This window comes from Mustela nigripes, unplaced genomic scaffold, assembly GCF_022355385.1.
Source record: "Mustela nigripes isolate SB6536 unplaced genomic scaffold, MUSNIG.SB6536 HiC_scaffold_76, whole genome shotgun sequence".
Lineage (NCBI taxonomy): Eukaryota > Metazoa > Chordata > Mammalia > Carnivora > Mustelidae > Mustela > Mustela nigripes.
Window position 1 is genome coordinate 2,950,533 of NW_026739491.1, and position 13,561 is coordinate 2,964,093.

At 40.5% G+C, this 13,561-nt stretch overlaps 1 protein-coding gene across 3 annotated transcripts in view; it reads left to right on the forward strand.

Annotated features, from left to right (window-relative positions):
* Positions 1-6,219: 6,219 nt before the first annotated feature.
* LOC132008232 (centriolar satellite-associated tubulin polyglutamylase complex regulator 1) overlaps positions 6,220-13,561 on the forward strand; it is a 187,921-nt gene continuing 180,579 nt past the window's right edge. For 2 of the 3 annotated variants that reach the window (XM_059386726.1, XM_059386727.1), the window contains exon 1: positions 6,220-6,494. In XM_059386726.1, coding sequence (XP_059242709.1) covers positions 6,235-6,494 — 260 coding nt within the window. In that variant the 5' untranslated portion in view covers positions 6,220-6,234. The remainder of the gene's footprint in view (positions 6,495-13,561) is intronic. The other variant, XM_059386728.1, reaches the window with a different exon arrangement.

The following is a 13,561-nucleotide window of genomic DNA, read 5'->3' on the forward strand; positions in this document are numbered from 1 at the left end:
TCTTGTTTATTTCAGCAGCAAAGATAAATTTAGAATGGTGGATACACAAATGGAGCAGTGAATAAACACATTTAATAACAAACATGACTCAAGCAACTATGCAAGTGGCCTCTCTTTGTCTCTCTCTCTCTCTCTCTTTTTTTTTTTTTTTGAAGATTTTATTTATTTATTTGAGAGAGAGAGAAAGAGTGAGAGAGGGGAGAAGGTCAGAAAATGGCAGCAGGGAGAAGCGGACTCCCCATGGAGCTGGGAGCTTGATGCGGGACTCAATCCCAGGATCCAGGATCATGACCTGAGCCAGAGGCAGTCGCTTAACCAACTGAGCCACCCAGGAGCCTGCAAGTGGTCTCTTTGTTTTCACACTTGCCCTTTTGTAATTCATTCTCTACACGTACAGCAACCAGAGTGACTTGTTAAGAAACATAAATCGGGTCGTGTCTTTATTGGGTTTAAAACCTTCTGATGGTTTCCTATTGCACTTGGAATAATATCCATGCTTCTCATGTGGACTTCAAGATCCTTCATGACCTGGAATCTGCCTGCTACTTTGACCACTTCTCCCCTTATTCATTCTGCTCTGGCCATACTGGCTTTCTTTCAGCTCTGCAACATTTCTTCCAATTTTCGCATGAGCTGTCTTTTTTTAACTTAAAATACCGTTTCCCCAGACCCTTCCAAGGCTAGTTTCAGCTCAGCATCCCAGCCTCAGCAAAATGTCATCTTATCAGCGTAAAGTTACCTGTTCTCCATCACGGCCTTTATCCTATTTTATTTAGGAAGTTAGATAAGATTTCCCAGGGTCAGGGCATTTAGCTTAGGTCTTATAGGATGTGTAAGAGTTTACTAGGCAGAAAATGTGGGAGAGGTACATTCTAGGCAGAAAGAAGTTATACCAAAGCAAGGTGGTGGGAAAGAGTTCAGTGTGTTTGGGAATAATGAGTAGGAAAGTATGGATGGATTATTAAGTACGTAGGGAAGTGTGAATGGCAAGGTGGCTAGAAAGGTAGGTTGGTATCAGATTGTGAAAGGATGTGCATTGTCTGCCTGTTTAGGAATTTTGCTTCATCCTAGTAATGGTGAGTCAGCAATGCTTTTAAAGGAAGGTAGTAATGAGGCCAGATTTGAGTTTTAGGACAATATACTCTTGTAACAATCTAGGGATGGCTTGAAGGAAAAGAATAGACATAGAGACTGAAGCTTTTAGCCCTAAGATTCTAAAGTTTGGGAAGTTCCAAATCATATCCCAAGTTTATTTAATGATTCCTAGTATATTTCCTCTCATCCTCCTGAACTAATCTGTTGCAGCATAATCTGTATGCCTTTTCTTGAGCTAGTTGCTTTTTTTTTCCTGGGCATTTCTTAATATATGGTGATCTTTCACACACAGTATTTAGATCTAGGAAGGATATGCCAATGCTTTCTGTTTGTGTTTTTTTTTTTTTTAAAGATTTTATTTATTTATTTTTCAGAGAGAGAGAGCGAGCGAGAGCTAGCACAGGCAGACAGAGTGGAAGGCAGAGTCAGAGGGAGAAGCAGGCTCCCTGCGGAGCAAGGAGCCCGATGTGGGACTCCATCCCAGGACGCTCGGATCATGACCTGAGCCGAAGGCAGCTGCTCAACCAACTGAGCCACCCAGGTGTCCCTGTTTGTTTGTTTTTTTTAAAGTTTATTCATTTAAGTAATCTCCACCCAACATGGGGCTCAAACTCATGACCCCAAGATCAAGAATTGCATGTTCATTCAACTGAGCCAAACAGGCACCCCCTCTATTTGATTTTTAATGCTCTTCTCAATGAAGTCTTGCATTTTGCTGGACTTTTTGTTTAATGAATTTATTTCATGAATTGGTTCTAATGAGGCAACCATAAATCCCATGGATTGGATGGCCGTCATTTTCTGGGCTTTTAATCTAGAGGGGAAAAAATTCTGTTTCACGGGCCTTTATTCTATTAGACACTAGAAATTTAAAGATGAATGAACACTGTCTCTGCCTTCAAGGAACTCACAAGCTGGTAGGAGAGTTCAAAGAATTTTTTTAATGACATAAATGTTTATCAAGGTGCATACTTGAAGACTGAGGAAGGCAGAGCTAATTTTTGTGGGCTACCAAGAAGAATCAGAAAATCTTTTTCCCTTTCAAACTATATGAAACTATAATTCCCAACTCTTTCTACAGCATTGGAAAATATAGTATAACAAGAAGGTACAAGTCTATAATCACCTTTGAGCTCTGGTTCAATTTAAGCCATGTCTTCCTAACCACTTTATTGTAATGCTTTAGTTATTTTTAACTGTCTAAGAGTTTGTGAACATTTTCTTTTTTCTTTGCAAATTCTCCCAGATCTCTGGATTGTTGGCTTGTAGCAGTTCAAAATGTCTTGTCTGTAAATAGCATTTTTTACTTTAAACATGTTAATCCCATACACTGGCATCACACTTAGTTTCTACTTTGCTTTCATGGAAGATAAGTCTTTTAAGAAGAGCCCAGGAGCTCAGCATGAATTTCATGACCTGCATTTCTTAGTAGCTACTTTGCCCTTAGCATCTTTTCTGCTTGATGAGTCGATAAAAGCTTGTCCTAGTTTCTTGAACCTATTTTGTAGCAATAATTCAGCCTGCATTTTTTTCTTTCCTTATTGTTTCCTTGAAGTTTAAAACTATTTAGTATCTTTATGTTTGCTTTTCTGGAGTTTTCAATTCCAGGGAAAAATTTCTTCCCTTCATAGGTCCTCTACAAAGCTAGAAATGTCTATTAACTTTCTCCTTATAATTAGGAATTATAATCTGATAAACTGCTGTCTCCACATATCTTCTCTTGTGGGTGTTTTTCTGATTGCTTTGAGCTTGATGTTTCTGTTCCTTGTGTTGTAGTAATGACTTTCACATGTCACGCCTTCACTATGCTTTGACCAATTTTATATCACTTGTTTATATTCAGGATTGTGGCGTTGCCTTCTGACTTAGTTGTTTACCTGGATGATTATTTGTTTAGATAACATTTTCAGAAATATGTTATAGTAATTTGAGAATCTGAAAACCTATCTAAATTGAAAGCTGACATTTTTTTCTTTCCTTAACATTCAAGGGGGTCACAATAACACCTGTCTCTAACATCGCTCGTGTATTTCTACTCTTTTTTTTTTTTTTAAGATTTTATTTGCTTATTTGACTGACGAGATCACAACTAGGCAGAGAGGCAGGCAGAGAGAGAGGAGGGGAAGCAGGCTCCCTGCTGAGCAGAAAGCCCAATTTGGAGCTTGATCCCAGGGTCCTGGGATCATGACCTGAGCCAAAGGTAGAGGCTTTAACCCACTGAGCCACCTAGGCGCCCCTATTTCCACTCTTCTTAAGACCCGTGTTGTGTATGTTTCACTAAAGACGTTTCCTCTGCCACTGAGGTGTGGCGAAAATCTGTTATCATGTATTCTGATACATGTGGCAGAAGAGAAATCTAAAAGTAGCTGTTCCTTCTTGGGAAAAACAAATACTATCTGGAAGGTCATCACTTCTGCTTTAAAAATATTTTATGCTCAGTTAAGCATCCAACTCTCTCTCTCTTTTTTTTTCTTTTAAGATTTTACTTCTTCATTTGCCAGAGAGAGAGAGAGAGGGAGCGCACAAGGAGGGGAGAAGGAGAAGCAGGTTCCCCGCTGAGCAGCGAGCCAGACATGGGACTCTATCCCAGGACCCTGGGGCCATGACCTCAGCTGCAGGAAGCTGCTTAGCCAACTGAGCCACCCGGGCACCACAGCATCCAACTCTTGATCTCAGCTCAGGTCTTGAGCACAGGATTGTAAGTTTAAACCCTGTGTTGGGATCTATACTGGCTGGGCCCATGGAGCCTACTTAAAAATACATATTTTTAAAAGACTCTCAAGGGGCGCCTGGGTGGCTCAGGTGGTTGAGCATCGGCCTTTGGCTTGGGTCATGATCTCCAGGTCCTGGGATTGAGCCCCACTTCAGGCTCCCAGCTCAGCGGAGAGTCTGTTTTTCCCTCTCCCTCTGCTTCTCCCACTACTTGTGCTCTCTCTGTCTCTGTATCTCTCTCAAATGAATAAACAAACAAACAAAAAATCTTAAAAAAATAAAGACTTTCATGTCATTTATTGTTTGTTTTCAAGTTTTAATACATGCTTATTATAGAAAATTTTGAGAATATGTAAAAGTATAAAGAAGAAAAATGCAAGCAGTCTGTAATTCTAACCCCAGCAAGGCTACCTGTTATTTCTGTGCAACCTCAAATTTTCTTGAAGCCTTAGTCTAGCAACCTCCTACCCTTTTCTTCCTCAATAGACTGTTGAAGACATTAAGAGTGGAAGACTGACTTTAAATACATGGGTCCTTAGGATTTTTATGGAAGGGATGGAGCTGTAGGAAAAAGCTACAAATTGCTCCAGAGATGACATCTTGTTCTTATTTAGCTTTCTTTGAGTCATTAACAGTCGGGCGCCACTGGTGCTGAAACTTATCATTATTATAACCGCAAATGGGTTAATGCCCAAACAAAGCTATATTCTTGGGGCTGGTTCCCAGCTCCACCACACAGATCCCAGCAGCAGCACCCTCCAAGTCCCAGGATAATGCCCCACAAATAAGAGGATGTCAAATGTTCAGCCTGGACTTGAAATTCTCTTCTTTTATCTGGGAGCTTCTAGTTACTGTCAGGGCAGAGCAAAAGTAAAAATAAATAAATAAAAACCAAGCCAACAAACCCTAAAAAAAGAGGCTGTGTGGTTTAGTGGTTAGACCACTAGCCTGGAGGCTGGGATAGTTGAGATCCAGTTCTAGCTCTCCCACCAGTTGGCTGGATGATGCTAGACAAGTCATTTTCCTGACCTGTTCCTCAGTTTCCCTGCTTAAAAAAAGGAAGTGCCTTAGAAAGTTTTTATGAGGACAAATAAAATGATCTGCAAATAGCTTCAGGTTGCTTGGAAATAAAATGAAATTGTAGTTCTTAATAATTACTATCCCGTTATTTTATTAATAATATAGTAATAAGCCACGGGTGTGAAAGTTATGAAACTTCCACACCCTCAAGCGGCACTGGGGCGGGGGCAAGGCCAGCAATGGGACGGCGCAGGAGGCAAGAGTGGAGGAAGAAAAGAGGGGGGGGAGAAAGCAAATATTTTAATCAAATTTGCAGGACTTGACATTAAATACCAAATTAGTAAATTCATTACCTCGAGATAAATGCTGCTTCTAGTTTGGCTCTGTCCGTTTATCCTTACCACATCCAAACTCAGAGTGACTCATGGGAGCCTAGAAATAAGACATATACAATTTTAAGGCAAAGGGAGAATTAGGAGGTTTGAAGCTCCTGCCGAAGAAGACTAAGAATAGACCATGGACACAAAGCAAAGAAGCTCCTCTTTCCCTTTCTTCCCAGTGTAGGTGGTCCGCTGGTTTCACAGTCCTTCCTCTGATAGCATGATTTTCCTTTTCTTCTTTCCTTCATTTCTTTCTTTTTTTCCTTCCTGCTTTTCCTCCTTCTTTCTTGCTCTCACTTTGTGGGAACTAACTTAACAAGCGAGGATAGAGTGGCCTTTTCCAGTAGGTTTCAACTGTAACAGGAACTACAGATCACTAACCTGTTGTGGGGAGTGAGGAGAAACAAAAAGAATAATCTGGAGATCCGGGACGTTAAAAACCAATTCACACCCTGCCTTCTTAAAAGAGAAGTGAACAATGAGGCATATGAAGAAAAAAAAAAAAAAATCCTATGTGCATTCGCTTGTGTTCCCCATCCCTTCAAGAAGTGAAGTGTCTTGTTGGGAAAAAAGAAAGACACTTGGGAAGGATATCAAATAGTAAGGGATAGGGGTAGAAGGAGGGACTAAAGATAAAAAGGAATTTGAGAGGAAATGTCAGTGAACTCGTAGAGGATTTAATAACCACTTTCTGCGTGTCCAGCCTGGACACAGAAAAGACACATCCCTGACCTCACAGAGCAGCCAAAACACACGCCTGTGTGTGCCAAAAGCCCTTGGTAGCAATTTCGGACAGTAAATAATAAAGAGATAAAAATAGGTCATGGGACATTAAGTGTTTATGGGAATTTAGGGGTGGGAGCTATTATTGTGAGTTAGGGGAACAGCTGTACAAAGTAGGAATCGTAGTTATGAAATTCAGAAATTGCGCCCGCGGAGGGCTCGCAGTCCTTTTTCGACACCGGGAAATGTGAGAGATTCCAAAGAATGCTCCACCTCAAATTCCTCTAAAACCAACTCCTCAAGAATGGCAGTCCTCAGAAACCTCCACCGCCGCGAAGCGACGCCTGCCGGAACCGGTGTGGCCAGCTTAGGGTTGCGATACGGAGACTGTTTGCGTGACACCCCCCTCCACCTCCCGCCTCCTCCCGCCGCGTGGTTGCCGTGGCAACGGAAGAGAGCCGGCGACCTGGGTTCCGGAAGCCGGAGTGCTGGAGCTTGGAAGCTACCCTGGTCCAAGGATGCTGAGTCCCGAGCGCCTAGCCCTACCGGACTACGAGTATCTGGGTAGGAGTTCCTTCAGCTTCGCAGAAGGAAAGAAGAGCCGACGATTAGGCCCGGGTCTGGGGAGGAGGAGGGGAGGGGGCTGAGTGGGAACGGGGGTCGGGGTGGAATAGGGAGGGGCCGGGAAGGGCGGGGTAGGGGGGGAGGCGGGCATTCCGGGGCCTGCAAGTGCAAGGCCGAGCCAGGGGGAAAACAGCGTTGGGGGTCAAAGGGCGTGTGAGGTGTGCGGGCTCAGGCAATGTGGATTGTGTTCGAAGTGGGATAGGTTGGAGCTGAGAGTTTGGGGGCCCTTTTGGAATATTATAGATCATGCTGCTGGTGGAGTAACCTTGGAACCCGAAGTGCCAACTCAGTCATTCTGTGAACCATCATTTCCCCTTTACAGCGGCCACTAACATGTTTGAGCATTTCTTTGGCGTTAGGCACAATGCCAAGCATTTTGTGTGCACTTTTAAAATTGATCGTCACAACAGCCCCAGGAGGAACCACTGTGTTTTTTGTCCATTTTGCAGATGGAGAAACTGAGGCTAAAGAGGTGACTTGGGTAAATAAGGCCACACAGCTAGAAAACGGTAGAGCTGGAATCAGGAGCTAATCTGCTCATTCCAGAGCTTGAGCTCTTGATCACTGAGGCAGTAGCTGTAGTACTTTATTGAGCACCTTCGATGTGTAAGGCCTTTGCCGGGTGAAAAGAGGATGTATGTGTGTGTGTGTATACATACAACTATGCACATACATTTAAAAAAAATCACAGACTTTATTTTTTTTAGAGGAATTTTAAGTTTACATAAAATTGAGCAGCTATCATAGAGCTGTTCCCATCTATTCTCTACCGCTCACTCAATTTCCCCTATGATTAACACCTGCCATTAAGGTAGTACATTTCTTACAACTGATGAATCAATATTAATATATTGTTATTAACGAAGTCCATGTTTTACATTAGGGATCACTCTTTGTGTTGTACAATTCTATGGGTTTTGAATTCTCCAGGTCATGTACCTGCCATTATAGTATCATGTGGAGTAGCTTTACTGCCCTAAAAATCCTCTGCCCTCTACCCATTCATCCTTCCTCCTGCCCCCTAACCCTTGGTGTCCACTGATCCTTTTGACTGACTGTGAAGTTTTACTTTTCCAGAATGTCATACAGTTGGAGTCATACAGGATGTAACCTTTTCAGACTGGCTTGTTTACTTAACAGTATGCATTTCAGGCCCTCCATGTCTTTTCCTGACTTGATAGCCCATTTCTTTTTATCACTGAATAATATTTAATAGTTTGGATATACTATAACATTTTTAAAAATGATAAACAGTTATAATTTAAATTTTTTAATTGGTACTATGGAAATTGGATTAAAAATATGAAGAAGTTTGTGGTGAAGTCTTCTCCCCCGCCCTTCCCTCATCTGCCAGTTTTTCTCCACCCTTAGCACTACAGCAGTAACCATTATTACTGGTTTCCTGTGTATCCTTCCAGATTCATTTATTATGTACATAAGGGAGAGTATAGTGCACACTTTACTCATTTAATAGATTTTAGTGAGATGTCAGCCTTAGAAAGCTTCCTTCTTTAAAAAAAATTTTCTTAGCTACATAGTATTTAAATAATTTAACCAATTCTCTATTGGTAGACAGGTTATTTTTAGCCTTTTGCTATCACTAAAAATACCCCACTGAGTAACGTGCAATTTTGTTCCTTTACTAGTATATCTGTAGAGACAAATTTGAGAAAGTAGAATTGGTAGGTCAGGGGAATATGCATTTTTAAATATTGTTGGATATTACCAAATTGCCCTCCATAGAGGTTGTACCATTTTACATTGCCACTAGCAATGTAAGAATGTCTGTCTCCCCACAGTCTTTTCAACAAAATACATCAAATTTTTGAGTGATTTCAACCTATTAAGTGGCAATTAGTCCCATGCTAGATTTAAAGTACATTTCTTTTATGCAACTGAGCATCTTTTTACCAAGTTTAAGGGCTGTTTGGTTTTCTAAATCTATATATATGGAAAGAGATATATATATGTGGTAATAAAGCTATATATGTGGAAAAGATATATATATATGCATATGTATATATACACACCCCCCCACACACACACATATGTGGAGATCTATATGTGGATATATATATATACACACATATATGCATATACATGTATGTGGGTATATATATGTGCTTATATGTATATGTAGAGAGAGATTAACTGACTACATTCATTAATTAGTCAAAAGGGCATAGTTATATCACAGATAACTTCATATCAGATGAATAATAGCAATGTCTAGCAAACAACCTTTGCAAAAGATTTTATTTACTCCATTACTCAGTGAATCTATAATATATTTGAAAATTCTAGTCCATTGTTCAGTCTCTTGGGTGTTTTTTGTTTAAGTAATATACCTCAGAATCTTGGCATGTTTAATACACTACTGCTTTGGTAAATAGAAGTTGGTGGTCCCTCCGTAGTGGCTTTTTAAGGAAGACTAATTCAGTGGCAATGCTGATAATGAATCTACAAAGAAAATCGGAGTCTCAAGTTGATTCAAAGCTTCAATGTCCACCTATACATCTAACATCTGAGCCCTGGGCAAGTGCTTCTTCAGGCTCTGTTGCACATTTAAGTCTCTTAACCCCTTGTCCCATTCAGCATCTGGACAGTCATGCTGCCCTAAACAGGGTCATACTACTCACTGGTTTCCTCATGGTTCATCAACTCATACAACTCTGCTGAAATGCATTTAGCTGAGAACAACCCCTATCCATTAAGTTTGGTCGCTTTTACAGGGATGCTGTTTTGAAGTATTCACCCTCAATCTAAGGACCATTGAAAACCACTCTTTATAGATTAATTTAAGAAAAGATTTCCTGGTTTTCACCTCAGAGGATTTATCTTATCTTTACTTTTTTTTCTTTTATAAATTACAAAGTCACTTGCATGTATAGGCCTAGAGAAGAAAATACACATAGAGGAAAGAAAACTGCAGGAACAGAAACAGAAAAGCCAAAGCTAAGTACCCCCTTGGTATGTGTGTCAGAAGACCTCTTTTTAGTATTATGGTAGAAATTATGGGAATATCTATTCAATGAATATCTATAGATTTCCCTTTCTGTCTGCTAGCCAGGCCTTATATTTGACTTTTTGACTATTAGTAAAGAAAACAATCTTTTGTCAGTTGGGTAAACGGATCACCCCGCCCCCCGACTTTGTGGATTAGGAACCTGTAATCATACTCTGAAATGGCTTAGGATCTTCAGATCATCATTACAGAGTCAACTCAGTGATGTTCATGCCTGCAGTCATCAGAATGTAATGATAGAAATTGTGTCAATGCCGAGGGCTGAATAGGGAGAGGAGAGTCTGGTAAGGAGATGAAATAAGTATTGAACCCTTGAAAGATTTCCAGCCTTATGAAATCTACTTATTGGAAGCTTCTGCCAGAGGCTGAGGTGTGTTTGTGTATCTGGTTGGGTGTGGAAAGCTCTCTAGAGCCGAAGGGCAGCCTGTTCTGGTCCCAGGTTTGCAAAACACACCACCTACGTGCTGACCTGAGTATAAGCACGAGGGTGTGAGGTTTATTTTTGACTCCACCTAATTTGGTGAGGTGTATGCTTTCACTCTGGCTCCAAGTTACCTCTTCTGTTTCCATGGAAACTGCTTATTCTCACTAAGTTTGGTATTAGGTTGACATAATAGGTAACTTTAGGAAATCAGAGATGGTCTTTCTCCTTTGGAGGCTATACTCTTTGAGGAATTACAGTAAATTGGATAGTTTTTTTAAGCTGTAATTTTTAAGCATTTTATATATGCTTAGTGCTGTGCCTTATCTGATTTGTTCTTCACAACCGCTACACAAAGTAGGTATCGTTAGTCTCATTTGGTAGTTATTAATATAATCTCATTTTACAAATAAGGAAATTAAGCTTAGAAAGGCTAATTAATTTGTATGAAATCACATAGGTGATGATGTGTAGCAACGCCAGGATTCAAAACCATAGCCTGTTTGCCCTCTCTACCAAGAAGATACAAATAGACAAATTGGGATGTTTATTTGCCCACAAAGGGCAGTGATCCTTGCTTCCTTGTTAGAAATGGAGCTCTTACACAGTTCATTAGTTGCAAGTAATTTTCCTGAGAACAGGAATTGTATTTTACTTATCATTATATACCTCCCTTTTACAATGACACACTTAATACAGAAAGATATGTTAAATCGAATGTGAATAATCTAATTTTAGGGTACAGGTACCCCAAATGTGAGCAGCTAACAGTAACAATTAAGACTTATTTAGGAACTAAGAAAAAAAAAAGAGAGAGAATTAAGCTCTTACTATGTACCAGGTAACATTTTAAGTGCTTTATATATATTAATGCACATGACGGTAACATTTTTTTTTAAGATTTTTATTTATTTATTTGACAGAGAGAGACAGCAAGAAAGGGAACACAAGAAGGGGGAGTGAGTGAGGGAGAAGCAGGCTTCCTGCTCAGCAGGAAGCCTGATGCCGGGGCTCAATTCCATGACCCCAAGATCATGACTAGAGCCAAAACCAAGAGTTAGATGCTAAACCTTCTGAGCCACCAAGACGCCCCAACCATTTAAACTGTTACCTCCATTTGACAGATGAGGAAACTGCAGCATAAAGATATTTAAAAAGTAGTTAGTAATCAGGAAGGCAGAATTCTAATGCAGCAGTCTAATGACACAGAGTCCATACTGTAAAACTCCATGCTGTCAATACCTTGAGCAACTCCAAAATTGAGGCTCCCTATCGCATAGACTTATGCATAGATCCAGGAGAAAGTTCAAGTGAGTCCAAGGGCTTAATTTAACATTTCTGCCAGGAGGGGGCATCCTAAGATGGATGGATCAGGGAATAGTAAAATTCCAGTCCCCTCTTGCCACAGGACTCCTCTCGCAGTGGCAGGCAATGAGGAACATAACTTACAAAAATAAACCATTTGGGAGAGTTTTATTGACAGTACTCCCTGCAGTTTGGGTAGCTGTGTGATTTTAAAGAAGTGACTTAACCTCTCTGTGCTTTAGTTTCCTTATGGGCAAAATGTGGATAATAATAGTACTTACTCTACATGTAAACTTTTAGAGCAATGCTTGATGGCTGCATTGTGTCTGCATTGTGAAAGGAGAGTACAGAGATGAGTTAGGTATCTTTTAGAGCACCTGGGGTAGGTGCTTAATAAATATTAATTTTATAACTATACTTTTTAATTTTTAAAAAGATTTTGTTTGTTTATTTGAGAAAGAGAGAGAGAGAACACAGAGGAAGAGTGAGAGGGAGAAGCAGACTCCTGTTGAGCAGAGAGCCTGATGCCAGGGCCAATGGATACCTGGACCCTGGACAGATCCTGACCTGAGCCGAACAAAAGCTTAATGACCGAGCCCTCCAGGCTCCCTTCCCCTCCCCATTTCTTAAAGATATTTATTTATTTGAGAGAGAGCACAGAAGGAGAGGGAGAACTTTTTAAGAAAGTATATAATGCATCTGTGGCAGCCATCAAAATGTGTCCCTCAGATGTCCTGCTGTGGGGATGGGAGGGGTGGGTAATTAACGTTCAATTCCAGCTCTGAATCTAACACCTTGTTCACACAGAGGTCACACCTCCCACAGCCTGCTTCCAGCCAATGGCTGGGTAGGACAGACCCCCTTCTATAAGATACATGACTGATTCCTGTGATGGTGATTTTGGCTTGAGGACTCCCATTGCATTGCTGTCTAAATTCTCTCTCTCTCTCTCTCTGAAGGGTCAACCCTGAATTGTGGTCTATCAGCAATCTCAGCCTCTTGCAGCTTCCCTCACCCCAACCGTTGCCCCGTGGGATTTCCCCCCAAATATATCTCTTGCATGTCTGATCCTGTCTTGGTGTCTGCTTCTCAGAGTCACTGGACTAAAACAACATCCAACAATCACTGATAAAGTCCCTTCCAGCCTTGAGGTTAATATCATTTCTTCAAGCCTTGGCAGAGCTTCTGACATAGGACTTTTTCTATGAAGACGACTCTTAAGTGTTACTAATCTTATTTTTTGTATTTGCTGATATCAAAGCACATGATATTTACTTGTCTTACTGCCAGACACTTTTAAAATCATTTATCTATTTATTTATTTGTTTTTGAATGAATCCTGATGAGAAAACTTATTTTTGTTTGAGTATAATTAGTGACACTTCCAAACCCAACCGTACGCTAGGAAACATTGCTATTTACCATATGTTAGCAGAAATACTCTTAGGACTTTAAAGTGCTTGTTTTGTTGCAGAAAAGAAATGACATAAAACATTATAGATGTTATACTAACTTAATGAATCTTTGGAAACTAGGTTTATAATATATAAAACTGGTCACTTTAAAATAGTAATGAGCATATTTACGAGATCATTTCTTCTTCCACCACTTCTTGTTCTTTTCCTTTCTTCTGAATTGTTCTTTCTTTCCTAAATACCCTCTATATAGCAAGACATGAATACAAAGTGTCCCCCCTGGGAAACTTAAAGCCACACAGAGGAGATGGTATATATTCACAAATGACAGTAACACAAAGTGACCGTGTAGGCAGTGTCATTATAGAGCAGGTGAACCGGATGCGTGCCGCAGTCTTGGTGCTTTCCCTGCTTGGCTGGCAGTTTCTCAGCATGGCAGGGCAGCAGTTCCCTAGGCGGCCCAGTTCTGGGATGTGCCTTTGGGCGTTGTTCCCGAAGTTCAGCCTAGGCTCTGTTTCTTCTATCTTTCCAAGGATTCTGTAAGCTATAGAATAGATAGATGTAAAAATATACTTTCACTGGGGGAAAAAAAGAGCAAGTGATATTTTCACTGGGGAAAAAAAGAGGGCAAGTAAATTCTACGGCATGTTGTTCTGGACTCTCACCCACTCCCATTTCTTCAAGGTAACTAAGTTGTAGGTGATTTCTGTATTATTCTAGAGTTTTAAAATGGTTCTGTAAATTTTTGACCTCATCCTTTATGTATTTAAGTAATATTAGAATCTTTCCTCCAACTGCTGTCCAAAAGTTGGACTTCACTTTTATCCACACAAATACCATG